This window comes from Pogoniulus pusillus, chromosome 13, assembly GCF_015220805.1.
Source record: "Pogoniulus pusillus isolate bPogPus1 chromosome 13, bPogPus1.pri, whole genome shotgun sequence".
Taxonomy (NCBI): domain Eukaryota; kingdom Metazoa; phylum Chordata; class Aves; order Piciformes; family Lybiidae; genus Pogoniulus; species Pogoniulus pusillus.
This window is the reverse complement of record NC_087276.1, coordinates 15,663,760-15,683,246: the sequence shown is the minus strand read 5'-3', so window position 1 is coordinate 15,683,246 and position 19,487 is coordinate 15,663,760. Positions and strand designations below refer to the sequence as shown.

Here is a 19,487-nt window from a genome sequence, read left to right as displayed (position 1 = left end):
CTGTGGGGACAGGCTGGGAGAGTTGGGGCTGTTCAGCCTGGAGAAAGTTCCAGGGACACCTTAAAGCAGCCTTACAGTACCTGAAGTGGGCTACAAGGAAGCTATGGAGGGACTGTTTAGAAGGGCATGTGGTGCCAGGATGAGGGACGATGGCTTTGAGCTGGAAGAGGGGAGAGTGAGATGAGGAAGAAATTCTCTGCAGTGACGGTGGGAAGACACTGCAACAGGGTGCCCAGGGAGGTTGTGCATGGCCCCTCCCTGGAGGTGTTGAAGGCCAGGCTGGATGAGGCCCTGAGCAAGCTGAGCTGGTGGGAGGTGTCCCTGTCAGGGAGATGGTACCGGCTGATCTCTAAGGTCCTTTTCAACCCAGCCCATTCTACGATTCTGTAAAATGATGAGTAACCCTGTTCACTTCCAGCTCTTTCCCCACCCCCCTTCTTGCAGGAAACAGCAGAAACCCTTAAGCGATCCGAGGCTCGGAACGCACCCTGGGATTTCCAGGGTCACTGTCTCCCGTCAGGGAGCGGAAGCGGCACCCCCTGGAGCCACAGCCATGGCACCACTGCTGTCACAGATGTTATTCCCTTTCCAAGGACAGGCCTGCGTGTGCAGACGACGCCGTGACCCAGGCTGACGCAGCGGCAGCCGCGCACAGACGCCCCTCTGCAGCCGCAGCGCGGACACAGCCGCGGCGGGTACCGGTGCAGCGCCGCCACCACCGCCGGAAACGGGCCTGGGGCGCCGCTCACTGGCTAACGACCACGGCCGCAAGGGCCGCGATGGCGGCCGGCAGGGGCCGCTCCACGACCGCGTTTCGCAAGCGCTCTGACCCTGGTCGCTGGTGCTGTGCCCTGAGCCCTGCAGCAGGAGTTGCAGCCAGTGCGGAATGCCCTCAAACACCATCACCTTTATTAAATTATAAAACTCTTAAGCTTAGCTTTAAAATTTACCGTATAAAATAATCACAGGTATTAACAGCAAAGAAAAGAAAAACCCACAACATTTTTTTTCTGGTTTGTTTGTTTTTTTTTTTCCCCCCAGACACAGGAATTCGCTCAGATTTTACCCAGAATAATTAACCCTTCCCCTCCCCTTGGCACCCAACACTGCCGTGTGCCGGAGCCGGGGGGGAGGGGGGCGGGAAGCAGAATTTCGGTGATGAAACATAAAATCAACAATCACGGTCACCGGGTTTCTCGCCCCAAAGCTCCTGCTCCGCGGCAGGGAAGCCGGAGGAGGAGTTATTGCTCTCTGGTAAGCGGCAGCCCCCGGGCCAGAGCGGCAGCCTGGCGTGGACGGCACGGCTGTGAAGGAGCAGCGGTCGCCCGCCACGGGGCCGGGGCTGCAACGCTGCTGTGCAAACCGAGACAGGGGGAGGAAAAGTGCCTAAAAGTGATCAAAGTTCAAGGAAGCCCTGAGGCCCCCATGTCCCCACTTCCCGCAGAGCTGCCGTGGATGGCGGCAGCGAAAGGAAACGCGGGGGACATTGAGGACGACACGGCCGGGTGCAGGCGAGTGCCCTGTGCTCGTCCTCGCCTGCTTAGAGCTGGAGTTTGCAGAGGAAGGGGAGGCAGAGGGATAAAGTGCAGAGCTGAGCAGAAAGCTGGGCACTCTTCAAAGCAAAGAAATAACCCCGAGGAGGCAAATCCTTCATCAGTTCTTCCCTCCCTAAAGCCACCTGATGGGAGGCTCCCAGCAGCATGCACCACATCAACCACGGCAAGGAGCCCTTCTCTAGAGAATACGGATGGGGCAAAGACAGCCTGCCTGGTTTGCTTTCTGATGCCTGTGTGCCCTACAGTAAGGCTAAGGTGAGACGGATGTTGCAAAGGCGACCACAATCATCTGGAGAGCCCACGGCAGTGCTCCTGGCTGAGGGGGAACACTGCCAGTGGGCTCGGATCGGCCGGGACTCTGCAGCACAGCCAGCCTCCGAGACAGGGCAGGCTGGAGGGGCAGGGTGTGCACGGCTCAGACACCATCCTGCACCACCTGCGCTGCCCCAGGCAGAGCTGTGCTCATGCCAAACCCACCAAGGGAGGAAGACAGTGAATACCTGAACACTGAGAGAGGAAGCAGACAGTGCAGCAGCCTGGCTCCTTCCAGACCAGCTAAGCGCGATGAAGTGAAACTTAAGACTAAACGCTGCACTGCCAGGGATTGCACAGCCCTGGGCAAGATGCTGCTGCTGCTTCTTACATGATCCCACACGGAATTTTCTTCACGTTCCTTTCAAGTCTGATCCTGAATCCAGGGCCCAAGTCATGGCCTTGTCCTTGCCCCCTCAGAATCAGTAATAGGTAAGAGCAGCAGCATCTGTTTCACAGGTGGAGGAGCTCCAGACCCCTGTGCAGATGGAGCCAAGGGTCCAGCATACACCAAGATCATCTCCCAGTCCCATCAGCACCAAGGGCATGCAGCAGCATTTGCCTCCTCACACCAGAAGAGACCCAATCTTCTCTTGGGTTCAAATGCCAGTTGCAGGATGGAAGGGGAAATCCCCACCCCACAGCCCTCTGTTAGGACATGGGGTGCAAAGAACAGCTTGGCAGCCAAAGCCTTGGCTCCAGCTCAGCATGGGCTAAGCCCGTGGATGCAGCAGGAGAGGAAGGGTCAGCGATTTCCCCCAGGGCCATGGGGAAGTGGGAGGCAGGATTTTCCTTCATCTAGAACCACAAGCAGCCGGCCCCATCCCAGCAGAAAAGCAGAGGTGGCCTCAAACCTGCCTTCACAAGCCAAGCCCATCTTAATCTTTAAACCTGGCCCCTGCTGCTCTCTTCTGGCTAACGAATGAACAGGCAAGAGGATTGCTGAGCTGCCAGAGCAGGGCAGCCCAGGCAAAGAGCAGCTTCGCCAGCCCTCCGCCTCTGCGACCGGGAGCTGAGCAGCTCAGGTGACAGCATAGAGCTCCTCGCGGTCGTTCTGGCAGATCTGGTAGCGACAAGTGAGCTTCTGTGACCAGGCCCAGGGCTTCTTATGCTTGTCCCGAGGAGGGAGCAGGAAAGCGACGCTGCAAGCCACCAGCACGTGCCAGATGCTGTGGGTGTAGTAGTAGTTCTCATTGGTCTCCATGAACGCATACACCGAGACGGCGATGAAAGCCAAGGTGATCCCAGGCAGGAGGTAGAAAACCCAGCGCTTCCACGACGGCGGGTAGCAGTGCCTGCGCTTCGCCCCGTGGTGAACCTGCAGCGGGCAGAGCACAGAAAGGCTGAGCCAAGCAGGGGCTCGGGCAGAGGGAAACAGGCCTGACCCAGAAGCATCTGCTGACCTCACAGCAAGAGGCCATACCTGCTGCCCCCCGAGAAATTCAGCCTCTCCCCCTTTCTGGGCCCAGCTCTTGTGGGCAAGAGCCCACAAGCAGTTGTAGCAACAAAACCCAGCATGCAGAGGGCAGTGAGGATGCCAAAGCTCTAGGCCAGGGCACAGGCAACAGAACCGTTCTGGGACAACATTCCAGCCACAGGCATGTACTCGGTGCTGCAGCAGACAGACTCTGCTGAGACCTTTAAGCAGGGGATGGTTCAGCTACTGGAGGGATGGAAGAGAAATCCCTTGCCCTGCCCTCCCCCTTCCTGCATGCTTCAAGAAGATCAAGCCCTGCCTGCAGATGGTCTGCAGCTTGGGGTCTACTCCCCCATCATCATTCCCTGGAGGGGAGCCAAGAGTAGCAGGTCCTGCCTGGCTGCCCTCACTTACCCAGGCAGCAATCATGATGACGAGGGCAAAGAGGCAGGGACCCATCATGTTCCACACGCCTCTGCGGTCCAGCTGCAGGGACATGGCAATTAACAAGGTCCCCAAGATGAACAGGACCTGGGAACGAGACACCACCACTCATGTCAGCAGCTGGTGGGCTGCCAGATCACAGCAAGCCATCCCAGACCTCACCTCCTGGGCACTCAGCCCTGCAGACATGCCCAGCTCAGGAGCAGCACCTTCAGAAGGAACCAGAGGACCCACAAACCTCAGTCCCTTCAGGCTCAGTCCCTACAAGCATGCAGGGTCACGATCCAAACTCCTGAGCCAGAACAACCCACTAGTTTGAAAATCAGCATGACACTGGGTGGCAAACAGGCTTTGTCACCGGGCTGGGCTGTGTCACTAGAACAGCCCTGGAGGCTCATGTGGCCGCCTGTGGTGTGGCTGGCTCAGGCCTGGCCCTGCAGCGTGGGGTTAGCTGACACTCACATATTTCAGGATCTTCTTCACTCGGGACATGCAGAGGATGGTCACCCAGATGGACACCACGGAGCCCAAGAAGTCACAGTACTGTAGTGTGTCGTAGTCCATGATGCACATCACCGCCACGCCCGGCTGGTCACATGCGTGGTAGAACTAGAGCCAGGGACACAAGCACAGGCCAGCATGAACCCAGCAGCACCCACACGGCTTTCTGCTAAGGAGAGGCAGGAGAAGGCACAGCTCACAGCAGGCAGGACACCTGGCAATGCCTCCAGGAAGTGCCCCCAAACCCCTGCAGTATTACAGACAGCAGCTGAGAGCTGCCACCAACGTGCACCGTGCCACCAGCAGCCAAGAGCTCCTTGGCTCAACCCCTCAGGTGCACAAAGCTCCCACTCTGCGTCCATTCCCTAAGGTCCTACCCCTAAATCTGTGTGGGAGAGCCCAGTGCCAACAATTACAGCATCACAGAATGGCAGGGGCTGGAGGGACCTCCAAAGCCCATCCAGTCCATCCCCCCTGCCAGAGCAGGGTCACCCAGAGCAGGTCACACAGGAACACATCCAGGCAGGTGTTGAATGTCTCCAGAGAGGGAGACTCCACAACCCCCGTGGGCAGCCTGCTCCAGGGCTCTGTCACCCTCACAGGGAAAAAATTCCTCCTCTTGTTTCCATGGCACTTCCTGTGCCTCAGCTTCCAGCATTGCCCCTTGTGCTGCCACTGGGCACCACCCAGCAGAGCTGGCTCCTGCCTCCTGGCACTCAGCCGTTATGTATTTATGAACACCAATACTACTTCTGCTGAGCTCTGAAGGGGCAGGATGCAGGCAGGGAAGTGCTTGCCCAGTGATCCCAGTGTCCCAGCAGAGCTCCAGGATGGATTGCTCACCAAGGACTTCAGCCAGGGGACCACTGAGGCAATGCCTACCGTGGAGAAGAACATGGTGTAGGTGTAGACGGAGGCCTCCACCAGGTAGCAGCGATGAATGGCGACCGCGATGGCCGGCAGGAACATGAGGTTGCTGAGGGTGAGCAGCAGCGTGGCCAGGTTCTGCATGCCCACAGACTGGGCCTTGGTGTCGTCTGTGCAGCTCCACCCACCCCAGCCTGCGGAGCAGAGAGGCTGCTGCGGGTCTGGCATTGCTCTCCCGCAGCCTGCGGTGCCTCAGACGAAGCAAAGCAGAGCCCAGGCCCACCCCTGCGCCTCTTCTCCCTCGCTCCATCAGCCGCTCGCTCTCCTGCTCTCAGCATGGTCCCGTTACCCACTGCATGCTCTGCTGGGGAGGGTCCTGGGGAAGCCCAGCAGAGCCCTGTGTCTTCTCTGAGGACATCCCCCAGGCTGCTCCCCTGAAGCAGAGGCCATGCTACACACAGTGTGGGTCTCTCCAGCCTAGTGCTTTTCATCCCTACAGTGACCTGTGCAGGAGATAACGTCAAGCGTTTGAGGCTTAGATGGATGATGCTCTAAGGTGGGTGCAAGCTCCCCACAGATCTGTGCTGGTTTAAGGCTAACTGGAATGAACCAGGATGGAAGATGATCCACAGCACTGGGAAAGCCTTTGGGCACCTGTCCTGCCTCCTGTCACAGCAGGGTGAAGACAGGACAGGTCAGGCTGCTCTAGGCCTTGTCCAGCAGAATTCTGAAGATCTCCAAGGGTGGAGACATGGATACTCTGCAAATCCAAACAGCTCTGCTGGGGGAAGTTTTGTCTTCTTTGATGTATCTGCAAGTTGCCTTGCTGCAACCTGTGTCTGTGTTCCCCTAGGACAGCCCAGCTCCAGGGCTCCAGTAACCCCTGTGTGCAGTGGAAGGAAGGTGCAATTTCATTCTCCTCCAGCTCCTCCTGGGTGACCAAACCTGCTGCCTCAGCTCAGGGTCACACCAAGCTCTGCACGAGACAGAGGGAGTAAAAATCTCCTGGAAGACATTGCAGGCTTTAAGCTTGACACAGGAGACAATTCTCAGTCTCTTGCCAGGATATGAAGGACTGAACTGAGACAGTCAAAGTAAACCTGGTTTCATTTGGGCTTTTTGTTTGGTTTTGTGGTGTTCATGTCTTAATTTAAATCATTTCACTTCAAGATCAGGATGCCCAAGCCTTCATTTCAGGGAAAGGAGGGCAGTCAGCAGGCAGCTGGGCTATGTGGAAGCACTCCATGGTCAAAAAGCAGAGTGAAAAGTCACATCCATGCCATGGGAGTGCCCCTGTAAAGCCAGCCAGCAGCCCTGCCCTGTCTGCCAGGCAGTGCCAGGCAGCCTGCTCTGTCCAGTTTGTTTCTGGGTCACAAATATGCAAGATGGGGCATTTTGCTGGGAGTGATTCAGCAGAAAGCTGTCCTCAGCCTGATTCCCCAGTTCCCTTGGGGTGCTCTGTGCTTCCCAGAACCTGGCAGCCCTCGGGCAACTGAAGATGCTGTTTCTCGCCCATGCCAGCATGCAGAGGGCTGCCCTGCCTGGGCTCCAGGGCAGCAGTAGCCCACACTCTGCTGTGTCCTTCTGCTGTGAGCAGGTACAGGAACCCACCCTGGCAGAGCTGTCATCTTCCCTACACCTCTGCCCCCAGTCTCCTCATACCATTAAGATAATCAGCAACTGACACAGGGGTTCCTCCTCCAGGGGCACCTCCCTACAGGTTGGCTTTCATGTTGGCTCTTGGCAGGAGACAGCACCACGGCACAGCAATGGCAGAGACTGCAGCCTGGCCTCATCAAGCCCCATGTCAGGACCCTGCATCCCAAACTGCCCTGAAAGGTGGAGGATCCAGTGCCCTCGAGCAGCCCTGCCAGCACAATGATCTCTCTGGGGATGCTCAGAAGCATCTTTCCAAGCCCTGAGTGACTTCAAGCTGGAAGCAAAATGTCCATTCAGCAGAAAGCTGCCCTCACCCTGATCCTCCATCTCCCCCAGAGCTCTCTGTGCTCCCAGAAGCCAGCACAGGTGCCAAAGGCTCTTTGGGTAGGCACCGTGGCTCCAGGCTGCTCCTGGCAGCTACAGCAGACTCCAGGCTCCCCCACCCAAACCCACCCACCAAAAAAACAGTCTGTCCTTAGGGAGGACAGCAAAGCCTCACCAGCCTTGCAGCTGCAGCCAGCATAGAGGTAGCCATGTCTTCTCAGAAGGCTGCACTGTCCATAGGGCCCACAGTCGTTGAAGCAGGGGGTGAGGTATGCAAAGACGGTCACTTTGGCTTCTGTGGCCTTACATTCACTGTAAGGAGAGCAGGTCACCTGGGCAGCCCCACCCTTCGTCTTGGGAGCCCCATCCTCCATCGTAGGAGCCCCATCTTTCATCTTTCTTCCACCCAAGAAGCAGAGGAAGCACTCTGCTCTGGAGGCTCAAGCCATGCTTGTGCATGCAAGCTGCCTCCTGTTTCAGGATCTGCTCCATCCCTCCCAAGAGCTAGAAGCAGAGTCAGCTCCCTCTCCACTCAGATGGACACACTGAAGTGCAGGTGGATGTCAGCTCTCCCCACAACCCACAGCAGACCCTGGTGCCCAGCAGCATCACCAGCACTGTGTGCTTGGCCCCTTATGCATGGAACCACCAAGAAGGCAAACCACAGGAACATGGACACAGGTACCTGCATCTCAGTGACCCTTGAAGCAGTAACTCCATTTTCTTTTCCAATTTATCAGCCCAAAACCCACCTGGGGAAGGGTAAGCTCACCCAGGCAGGCTGTGCCACCCACAGTTTGCATGACAGGTGCCAGCTCAATACCAGACAAGCTGCTTGGGAACTGCCACCCACCTCCCTCCCCCTCTGTAGCCATGGCTTCAGCCCTAATAGTTGAGCTAGTCCCAGGTTTGCTTTTGCTTACAGTAGCCAGGGACAGCAGGATGTGGAGGCAAAGTGCTCTGCTCCAAGGCAGATGACACACACCAAACTCACCCCTGGCCCTTCAGGCAAAGGAGCTGCAGGGAGAGGAACCAGACATCAGTCTGTGGGTACAGGACAATCAGCATTGCTTCTGCAGAGGACGTTCCCACGCTCAGAGGGTAGCCCTGGAAAAAAGCTTAAAGAAAAGAGGGTGCTGTGATGGGCCCAGACTAGGTGAGCAGAGCCCACAGCATTCCTCAGGAGGCAGCAGGGGGATGGAGGGGACCCTTGGTCCTGAGACCCGTGGTTGTTCTTTCCATACCTGCCTAGACAGCACAGGGCACCTGGAACAGCCTGTTTGCTTGCCTGGTCCTCCAGTGCAGAGCTTAGCTTCTCTGCGCACCAGCAATACCTTGACCATCTCCAAACCTCTTTGACAATAAGGTTGGAAGAGCTCCAGGTGGTAAGTCCCAGTGCCAGACCTGCACCCCAGCACCCTGGGCATGTGCCAGCACAAAGACCTCAGGAGAGTGCATGCCAAAATGAGCTTTCCCTGGGACACCCCACAAAGTCCTGTCTCAATTGACAGCTCATGAGGTATAAGAGCAAAGTCCTGAGCTGGCGTAGTGGAGCTGGCAGCAGGTGCCAGCCTGTGTCCTACCTGTGCTGCAGTTCTGCGTGGCATTGAGGGACAGCACTGGTGAAGCAGCACTCACGCAGGCTGCCACGGTGGCATTGGCCAGGCTCAGGGATGTCTGTGCAAAGAGAGCAGGGTCCCACGTCAGAGCACCCCAGTGCCACCCCCAGCACAACTCATCTCCCGTGCTGCCGCCTGTCTACGGAGCAGCAGGTGACAGCAAGCCCTGCAGATCAAGGTCACCCAGCAGCTCTCTCTGGGCAAATCCATGTCCACCTCACCCTGCACTGCAACTGTGCAGCATGCTGGATGAAAGGCAAGAGAGCCTCCTAGGGAGGACTGCCCCAAAGCTGGGACACTCACACATCACTTCAGCCTGAGCACTGGGTGGCAGAAGTCAGAGGCAGCAGGACATCAGGGTTGAGCCCTGCTACAGCCCTCAGGAAGTCTCCTAGAATCTCAGGGGGCTGATGCTGAGGTGATACTGAAAGAGCCCAAGAATCAGCAACTTGGGCAGGAGCATTCCTGGGTTTCCCTGCTCAGTCTCCTCTCCTGGTGGCAAGGTGCCAGGCTACCGTGGAGAAGATGACATTGCAGCTGCTTCCCATTTTGTCTCCTCTGCGTCACTGCCACCACATGCCAGCAAGCTGTGGCATTTGAATTGGGAGCTGGTAGGTGGGACACGCTGGAAGCAGCTAAAACAGGCTCAGAGTGTTTTGTTACAACAAAATGAAAGAGAAATAATCCCACTGGTACCTACAGACCCTGCAGCTGGCTGAGAAACCAGCCCAGGAGCAGGCACAAAGACCCCCAGAGGGCAGCCAACCCCACCGGTGAGAAACCAGCCCAGGAGCAGGCACAAAGCCCCTGGAGGAGACCCAACCCTGCTGGTAAGAAACCAACCCAGGAGCAAGCACAAAACCCTCAGGCACAGCAGCTATTACCACCAGGGAGGAACCAGCCCAGGAGCAGGCACAACGCCTTTGGAGGGGACTCAACCCTGCTGGTAAGAAACCAGCCCAGAAACAGGCACGAAGCCTGCCAAAGGGGAGCCAACCCTACTGGTGAGGAACCAGCCCAGGAACAGGTACAAAGCCTCTGGAGGGGACCCAACCCTACTGGTAAGAAACCAGCCCAGGAGCAGGTACAAAGCCCCCTTGCACAGCAACCAACACCACCACTGAGGCTCTGCACCTTGTTGAGCAGGAGATTGATGACGAGGGAGCCGCCGCTGTCCATGCCAGTGTTGAGGTTGAGGAGGAGGAGGGTGGGGGAGAGGGAGCCGACGGGCACGCTGGGGCCGTTCAGCAGCCTGTAGCGCACGGACACCACGTCCAGGTCCTCACGAACCACAGGCTGGGTCTGCAGGCAGAAGCTCCTCTGCTTAGACACGTTGTGGGAAGCCTCGCCGGCAGACACAGCAGAGCTCCCTGCTGCTCCTGCACTGCCTGGGCTAGGACCAGTTTGGCTCTGGTTTAGGCTGAGGAAGCTAAGGAGTGAACTGGAACTTCCTGGTCTGCAAGCTGTAAAGCAGAAAAGGAGAGGAATCAGCACAGCCAAGGCTAGCAGCTTGTCCAGGCAGGGCCCAGCAGCTCTGGCTCCTCCAGTGGCAGTGTAGACTGGGGGGGGTTTCAGCTGGTTCGGGCACTGCATTATGGGCTCCCTGAACTCCAGCAGTGCTTCACACCTTGAGACAGTGAGGGAAGCCAGGCAGTGGTGGAAGCAACCTGGAGCTGCAGGGAAGCAGAGTGGGAGCAGAAGAGAACACACAGCGCTGTCACACGGCAGTGTAGCCAGGGAGCACAGACTGCCCCGGAGCAGAGCACAGCACTTGGCTGTCCCACCACAACCACAGGCTGCAGAGAAGTCTCTACCAGTTCCCCAGAGGTGAGCAGACAAGGCTGAGCAGAAGACAGAAGCCAATGCAATGTAGTTACAGGTACAAGCCACCACAGCATGGCAGCTGGAGCCAAACGTGGCTCTTGGAGTCGCACTGCTGGAGCCTGCTCATTGCTGCCAGTGCCTCTGGTGCTCCTCTCTAACCCCTTGGCCCTCCAGTACATGGCGGGGGTGAGGCTCCACTTTGAGCAGGAGAGGGCAGAACACCCAGAGGAAGAAAGCTTTAGAAATGTACCTAGTTGGTGAGCTTCCAAGAGTTAAACAGGGGTTATGGTCAGGTAGTAACAAGCTGCAAAAGGTGCCTACCACAGCCACAAGGACCGGGGGACCTCCTGAGTCACAATGTGTCACCTGAAATGGCGACATCCACTACAGCTCAGACATTACCCCAAGTAAACCTCTCTGAGATGGTTTGTGGCCAGCTGACTGCCACCATATCATTAGCCTGCTGTATTTACATAGAGCTCTTCTGCCCATCAGGTTTTAAGCCACACACTGCTCCCCAAGAAGCCTCTGGAAACAATCCCTGCATCAGAGACCTTTGGCATCCCAGGCAGTTCCAAACCAGGCAGCTCCAGGGAGCACCACCCAGAGCACACCAGAGCCTTTACTTCTGATCCCCAAACAACTAGGTCTCAGTCCCCCTCAGGGTTGTGCCCAGGCAACCAGCATGCTGGGGACTGCAGGCCACTACAGCCAGCTGCCCAAAGGCCCACGAGAGACCCATCAGACAAAAAGTTCTCCCCAAAGGGCTAGAGAAAGCAGCAGCCCACCTGTGAAGGAAGCCAGCATCACCAGTGACACACTGCCATTCGTGGCACCATGATTCTCCACCATGATCTGCAGCCACTTCTCCCAGGGGGGTGAATCCAGGGCCAGGCTGCAGGTGACATTCCCCACACAGGTGACAATCCTCTGGAAGGACTGGGGCAGCGTGATAGAGCCCAGCACGACCCGCACGATGCAGGCTTTCTGCTCGCTGGTCACGCAGCTTTGCAGCTCCAGCTGCATCCCTGCAGCATGCTTGGGAACGAAGACCCTGCAGCAGGAGGGACCAGCACTTTGCAGAGCTTGTACCCTCACCACAAGCCATCCACCACCCACCACAGTCCCTGGGGCTTTGTGGCAAGAGCAGGTGTCATGCTGTAAGCCCAGAACATCCCCTAGGTCAGGTGGGGTCAGCTGTCCTGGCTGTGTCCCCTTCCAGCTCCCAGCACCCCAGCCCCCTTGCTGGTGGAATGGTGTTAAGGAGCAGAGAAGGCCATGACTCTGTGCAAGCTCAGCGACAACAGAAACACTCCTGTGCTATCAACACAACTTCCAGCACCAATCCAAACCACCTATTAGCTACTGTGAAGAAAATTAGTTCTACCCCAGCCAAATCCAGCACGACTAGATTGCCCTGGCTGGTGCTGTGAAAGCCTTTCCCAAGAGAAACACCTCCAAGAACTAAAATGCCTGCAGCTGAACCCCTAAATGCTCCTGGGAAGGAGTAGAAGGGTGCTCATGTGCTGCCCGTGTGAACCCCATCGCTGCTGCACACAGGCTTGCAGACCGCCAGCCTCTCACGGCAACAGCACCCAGCGGAGATTCCAGCCCTCCGTGGCCACAGGCCGTCCCTCCCACTGCCCTCACTCACTTGACATGCAGTGGCTTAGCAGGTGAGACGATGGTTTGTGGCATGGCAACCCCAGGCTCCAGGACGGGCATGTCAGTGAGTCTGAGCACAAACATATCTGCCTGGAATATGTAGGGGCACGGGGTGGAGAAACCCTGCAGGAGGGGAGAGCGGAGAGGTCAGCCGCGACCGGACTCAGCGGGCAGAGGAGGGTGGCTGGGACCCTCGGCGGGACCCTCACCTTCACTTCAATCCTGCCGGCAGCCTCGGGCAGGTGGGCAGCAATGAACCAGTCTCCGGCAGCAGGGGTGGTGATGTTGACGAAGGTGGTGTTCTGCGCCGCGCCGCTGAGCGCGATGCTGATGTTGTAGGAAGGACGGACGGTGGCGTTGGCAGGAAAGCGAGTGCCCAGCGGATTGATCACCGGCGGCGCCCCGTAGCGAAAGTGCCTGCCGGAGCAACCAGAGCAGAGGGAAACTGAGGGACATCGGCCGGGATACCAACTGCTCAGCGCACAGCCGGGCTGGCCCGGGAGCTGAGGGGGCGCGGGATGGAAAAACTCCATCTTCAAGTTGAATCCAAGAGGCCTCGTTTTCATCCTGCTGCTGTTAGCTAATCCGGGATTTATTGGCAGATTGCTTTAACTTGGCTGCTTATTAAGATAAGGATTTACATGGTTCCATCAAGCCTGAAAGCAAATTTCCACACTCACTAAGGTTAAGTCCCAGCCACAAGACTCCTCCTTTTTTCTATAACCATCAGCAAATTCCCCAGAGAGGCTAAATCCTCCACGCTGAGCTTTCGTGTTCCAGCCCAGATCTGCATTTTCCCATTCCCTCCTTTAAGGAGGGTGGGCAGAGAGACTAAAGAGATGCTCACCAAGGAAGGTCCATGTGACCCACTCTCAGTACACCAGCACTTCTGCATTCCAGAGAAGCAGCCCAGCATTTGAAGCAGCAGAAAAGCACACAGGAGGTACTTTTTTGGGCAGCCACTTTGGCATTTATTTGCACTTTGGGGCTGCATGTACCAAGTCCAGTGAGCAAATATGACAGGTGACATTATTAACCCATTCCAGCTTAACTGGGCTGATCTTTGATCCTGTCCTCCTCTGGCAGGGGGTTTGGACTCTTATGAGCTATGGAGGTCCCTTCCAACCCCTAACATCCCATGATCCTGTGATGTTCATTTCTTAGAATAGAATCCAGCTGTTGCCTTGTCCCTCACATCCCCAAGCTACTGAAAACCTTTCTGGGAAGCAAGAAGTAGGAAGATCACCTGTGCCAGGCTGTTCTGGAGCAGGGCAGACCAGGGAAGCACAAGCCAAGCAGCTTCAGTCACTCCTAAGACCTCCATAAAGTGGGTGCCAGAGACCCACATGTCTCCCTGGGCACCACTTGCCCAGGACACCTGGTACCCTCCCAAGACACGTCTTGAAGCCATGCAAGTTCTAGATCTCAAACCCTCCAACAACTCAAGTACTGCTTTAAGTAGTGTTTCTTTCACTGGCAATGGGCTTGCAATCTTCTCATGCACTTGTGTCTGCAGGACTGGCATTCCTCTCCTATGTTTGCTCCTCACAGGGCCACATTCCTCACTAAGTGTCCCCGGTCTCCATAGTTCCTCTGCCCTGGGGAAATTGTCAGTCTCCAATCCCTGTGGGTCCTCTCAAGCCCCTACTAGTCCTGCCACACCCTTTGGTACCACGCTGGGGTTCCTGCCAGGCACAGAAAGCTCCAGGACCACCTTTGCTCATGAGAAGCAACACCAGGCTCACTGTGAAGCTGCCTGCAGCGTTTCTAGAGTGTCTCTCAGACACGACATCTGGCAGATGCGCTGGTGAGGTGAACACAGAATGCTCTTGCAGGCTAAACGCAGCCCTAGCACTGCTGCACAAGGAAGCTACAGGGGTCGCAACCAACCAGCCACAGCCACAAGCAGCAAGGGCAGGAGAAGGACAGGAAGCCCACGTGGGCAAGCAGTGGCCCGGGGACATACATACACTGTGACCTCCATGTCGGTGCACTCGGGTCCCTTCCCCCGGGACGCCTGCAGGAGCCAGCGCAGCAGCACGGTGTCCTCTGGCACATGGAAGTGGAAGAGCTTGGCGTTGCCATACCAGCTGTAGAAGGACAGCTTCTGTGCACTCTGAGAGAAGTACTCAGAGACATACAGGGAGTCTGCAAGGGAGACAGCATGGGAAGTGGCTGGGGGCACGCTGAGGACAGGCTGCAGGGCTGCACCCACCTACAGAAGCACCCAGGGATTCTAAGGCTTGTGTCCCTGCTTTCTCACCCCGGTCCCACTAGAAGTGTGGTGACCCATGTTGTTCCTCCAGCCAGAACCACCCACACCTCTGCTGCAAAACCACCACCCAGAGCCAGAGAGCACTAAACAACGCCTTCACAGAATCACACCACCACTATGGTTGGAAAAGACCTTCAAGATCGCCAAGTCCGACCACTGTCTAACTCCACCAGGACCACTACTACACCATATCCTTGTGCACCATACCTAGCTGGCTTTTAAATACATGCAAGGATGGTGACTCAGCTACCTCCCTGGCCTGTTCCAGTCTTTGAGAACCCTAAGCAAGCTCTGTGAGATGTGCTCTGAAGATGAGAGGTCACCAGAGACACTGAGGAGGAAAAAATCAGAAGGAAAAGTCGATGGCACAAAACAAGGTGATGGAGCAGGCAGCAGCAAACCCTGGGGCAGATGGTGCAGAGTAGATGGGTGCAGGTAACTCAGGGGTGCTCCAAGCCCCAGCAGCAGTTCATGGTGCCAAGAGGCAAGAGCTGTCTCTGATGTCTCTGCCCTTGCCTCTGCTGAGCACACAAGCTGATGTTATCAGCCTTGCCCAGCTTGGGACACACTTACAGCACAGCAGGCTGCCTTCCTGGGACATCATGAAAATTCATGAGCTGCAAACCTAACTCTGCTTTCAGACCTACCTCCCAAAGCCTACAGATTTTGCTTCCTGGAAGAAAGCCTGCTGGGATAGCAAGAACAGCCCTAGGTCATGCAAGAGGACAACAGCTATTCAGATAAAATGCCATCAGGACTAGCTAGGCTCTCCATCCATCCATCCGTCCCTTCCTTCCTTCCTCCTTCCCTCCCTCCCTTTGCCCAGCTATTCCCACAGATCACACCCAGCAAAACTAAACATTAGTGTTATTGTGAGCAAGAAAACAGACAGACTTCAACTCCGGGGTGGAAAAGAATCATCACACCAGGGTTGGGAAGGGAACAAAACTGCATGGAGACAGCAGACAAAAGGCCATGCCATCCACCCAAAAAAACAAAGTTCATGGCACTCAGCAAAGGGATAGAAGATGTCTTCAGATCTCTGTCAAGTTCTCCCAGATGCTCCTTTCCTACTCTGGGATTCCCTGGAGTGGGAGAAACTGTGGCAGCTCTCAGATGCAGGCTCCTCATTTCTCTCACAGGATAAAGCAGCAAGTGCAGTTCAACCTGCCCTCCTCCAGTGCAGCACAGGGCTGTGCTGGAAACACTGAGGACCCAGCTGAGTTTGAGAAAGGTGACAAAGAAAGAGGAAGAATCCTCAGGCAAGCCCAGAGCATTGGGATATACTTTGTGCCAAGAGGAACCTAATTATAGAACTGGTTTGGGTGGAAGGGACCTGTAAAGGTCACCTTGTCCATACAGCCTTCAGTCAGCAGGGACATCTGCAAGCAGAGCAGGCTTCTCAGAGCCCCAAATACCCTGACCTGCAGTGGTTCCAGGGACGAGGCATCTCCCACCTCTTCGGGCAGCCTGTGCCAGTGTCTCACCAGCCTCAGTGTCAAACATTTCTTCCTTCTCTCCAGTCTGAACCTCCCTGTCTTAGTTTCAGAGTGAGCAGGATCTACCATTCATGCCCCAAAGCAGGATGCAAGCTGGCCTGCCCCCACGGCACTACAAAGAGCCAGAAACAGCAATCACGGCTTTAAATCCCTGGCAAATTACCAAGATGAAGCCTCGGGGCATCCTGCAAACCCAGCAGGGAAAGGAGGAAACAGGAAAGCAAGAAATACCAGCCAGGCAAGCTAACAGGAGGATTCACTCATGGAGGAAGAGCCTGGGCACCTCGCCTCGCCGCAGGCGCTGTCCCTGCTGCGTGCCCGCCAGGTCCGACCGAGGGAGCAGCTCTCGCAGCATCTCAGTGCACAGCGCCAGGTCGTGGGGAAGGGTGAGCCTCCAGCAGGACCGCAGGAAGTCCACAGCCCGTGGGCTGAGACATCCTGCTGCGCCCCCCCACGCCGCTGCTCTTGAGGCCAGCGAGGAAGAGAGACAACAAAAGAGGCTTTGGAAGCAAATGCTCCCCGGCTGCGACACCAGCGCAGCGCCTGGGATGCGGGAGGGAAAAGCTGGCCGAGATTCCCTGCCAGCCTGCTCACATTTTACACACAGGAGCTGTGGAAGAGAGCAGTTCTTAACCAGTGGCACCTACACCCCAGCTGCATCCCACATGCACGCAGCATCTTCCTTTCTAGAGATGTCTGTTACCAGGAGAAGGGCAAACAGGTGCACGAAGAGTAAGCAGAGATGGTCCTGCTCAATGCAACAGGTCCCATCAGACAACTGGCATGAGGATATGCTCTCATGTCCTGATGCAAGCTGCTCCAACCCCACCAGCTGTTGGGCTCTGCATGGCTGCCAGCACCAGTCAGCACCAGTCCAGCACGTCCTCACCAAGCTGCAGCATGACTGGTGTGGTTTTTGGGGAGGAGAGGGCAGGCAGGCATTACAGACTCCAGCAACCAGTGGTGCTGCTTATTAAGGACTGGTCAATTACAAGGAGTGAGGTCAAGAGCAGGAGCAGGCCCACACACTGCCTGCCACCAGGTTAGCAGCAGCTGTAGCTGTACCAACAACACACTGGCACGGACAAAGTCCACTCGTAAACAGCTCCTCGTGGCGACAGCCAGTCGAGCCCCAGCTCACCGGGCACCAGAGCTGCACTCGGGGCACCCTCTGCCCAGGCTGACAAGGAAATACCAGAGGCAGATGAAGGGAACATCAGCAGGGAAAAGCCAGAAAGACAGGTTGCTGCTGGCAAGGCGTGTGCTCCAGCAGCCCATTTGCATCCAGAGCGCTGCTCTGGCATTTGCTGTGCTCTGTGACACCGTCACCATTCAGCATGCTCTGCACCAGCACAGCAACACCTGGAAAGTCCCACTCAGCTGTCCCATGATGTAGAACAAGCCTTTTAAACTGAGCAAAGGAGTTGTCAAATGGATGTTGTTTCTATCCCTTTCCATCAACACATTTCAAGCATACTATGCAAAACCCGAAAGTGTTTGTTAGGAGAAGAAACAGAATGTGGTAGAATGAAGAGATGCAGAGAGGAGCCACGTTGTTTGGATTTCAGAGCAAAGAGCCTCCTGCAATAGTTTAGGTTTGTGAGGGTACTTTTAGGAAATGATACCTTGCCTGCTGGTTTCAGGGCTTCCCATCCAAAGGATGAAGCCCTCATTCCAAAGCAGATGCTGTTGTAAAGCCACACACAGTCTCACTCTGGATAAAACGGCTACAGAGCAAACATAAACTGTGTTCTTTTAGCCTGGGCCAAAACCTCATCTTTAAATGCTCCAGACAGAAGACCCCTTGCTCCTCTGGGCAGAAGCTGATCTTCACCAGCTTCCAGACCTAACCCTCCGGAGGCATTCCCTCAGCTGCCGAGATGGCACCGAGACAAACCAAGCACCGCACCTCAAGCACAGGGCAGCTCTCCAGAGTTGGGAACCCAGCTAGCAGGATGCCAGAGGAGGGTGGGCCTGGGGCAAAAGGCCATCTCCCCCACCGGCTTCACGGAGCAGCTCTGCAGATTATGAGGAAGCGATAACCACTGTCAACAGTGGATAGCCACCAGCAGCACAAACCTGCCTCTGTGACGGGATTAAGCAGGCAAACAACCTCTCCTCCACAAACCTTTCCACCACTGAACCAGCTGGCTGACCCTATGGAAGGGAAGCCATGGCCCCTGGGGACCCCAGACCCCTAGCACCACCATGAAGGGATCCCACTGCTCTGGCAAGAACCCCACTCCTGCCCAGATGCCTTGATGCACTGGAAGAAAAGGAACATGAAAACAAAGCAAACCTAAGCAACACAACCACCGATGCCACATACACATCTGAAACCCCTCGGGGTCCAGGCCTGACCTCTTGCTGCTCTGCAGCCTCCAACACAAGCGCTGCTGTTCACAGAGCTCCCGAGCACCCACATCATTTGGGGAAATCACAAAGCCACCTCAAAGCCACCCCTGGGCAAGAGCTGTGGGACTCAGCTCACTTTAACCCAACCCGGTCAGCTTCCCACCAGTGCCTCAGCCCCGCCGGGACGCCATTGGCCCCCAGGCAGGCAGGGAAGCCTTTCCCCCAAGCCCAGCTCCCCTGCCAGCCGTGTCCCTCTGTCCCAGCTCTCACCACCTTGCAGCATTTCCAAACTGCCTCTGAGTCCCACGAGCAACCCCACGGCACAGCCCCAGGCTACCTCTGAGCCCTCCCAGCATCCCCAAACTGCCCCAGAGGCACTCGAGGATGATTCCATAGTGAACCAGATCCCACTAAGCATGGCCGCAGAGTATCTCCAGGCTGACCCTGAGCCCCCTCAAACATCCTCAAACTGCCCCTAAGCCACTCTATCGTCCCCAAACCATCCCTGAGCATCCCGACAGAGCATCCCCTAACTGCTCCGAGGCACTCGAGCACTTCGACACTCAACCTGAGACCCTGCATTATCCCCAAACCACTCCCGAGCCTCTCGGCCATCCCCGCGGAGCATCCCCAAACTGCCCCGGAGGCACTCGAGTATTCCCAAGCTGCACCCGAGCCCACCGAGCGTCCCAAAACCAGTGCCAAGCCTCCCCAAGCATCTTCAGATTGCTCCCGAACGTCTCCGAACTGAACCTGGATCCCCTGAGCATCTCCAAACCACCCCCGAGCATCCCCATGCAACATCCCGAACCACCCCCGAGCCGCTCCAGCATCCCCAAAACACCGCCGAGCCTCCCCGAGCATCCCCGCGGAGCATCCCCGCCCGGCCCTCGCCCCCCCTGCCTGCCGTGGGCCGGGCCTGACCGGGGCCGGTGCGGTTGGCGCGGCCGGCGGGAAGCGCCAGGAGCCGGAGCAGCAGCAGGAGCAGGGGCAGCGGCGGGCCGGCTCCCCCCGCCATGGCCGCCCGGCGCTATCCTGCCATCGCCGCCCGCCGCCCGCCCCGCAGCGCCATCGCCGCCGCCGCCGCTTCCGCCGCCCCGCCCCTCCCCGGCCCGCCCCCAGCGGAACCGCCAGCCCCGTCGCCACCGGGGCAGCAGCTGGGACGGGCCC

The 19,487-nt window shown here is 57.0% G+C and overlaps 1 protein-coding gene across 1 annotated transcript; it reads right to left on the bottom strand.

Annotated features, from left to right (window-relative positions):
• Nucleotides 1-887: 887 nt before the first annotated feature.
• On the bottom strand, nucleotides 888-19,369 carry PGAP6 (post-GPI attachment to proteins 6). The gene is made up of 13 exons (XM_064153110.1): nucleotides 19,242-19,369; nucleotides 14,159-14,336; nucleotides 12,398-12,605; nucleotides 12,178-12,311; nucleotides 11,312-11,577; nucleotides 9,834-10,162; nucleotides 8,664-8,757; nucleotides 8,075-8,198; nucleotides 7,256-7,392; nucleotides 5,113-5,291; nucleotides 4,192-4,338; nucleotides 3,700-3,816; nucleotides 888-3,186 (listed from the first exon to the last, which is right to left on the bottom strand). Exons 1-13 carry the CDS (start codon nucleotides 19,333-19,335, stop codon nucleotides 2,890-2,892), a joined length of 2,304 nt encoding a protein of 767 aa, XP_064009180.1. The 5' UTR covers nucleotides 19,336-19,369; the 3' UTR covers nucleotides 888-2,889.
• Nucleotides 19,370-19,487: the final 118 nt, after the last annotated feature.

Coding starts and splice junctions, on each gene's coding strand:
- PGAP6 (XM_064153110.1), bottom strand. CDS start 19,335: ATGGCGGGGGGAGCCGGCCCGCCGCTGCCCCTGCTCCTGCTGCTGCTC. Junction 12,312..12,397: donor CCGGCAGGATTGAAGTGAAG/GTGAGGGTCCCG, acceptor CCCCTCCTGCAG/GGTTTCTCCACCCCGTGCCC. Junction 8,758..9,833: donor TCAATCTCCTGCTCAACAAG/GTGCAGAGCCTC, acceptor CTCTTTGCACAG/ACATCCCTGAGCCTGGCCAA.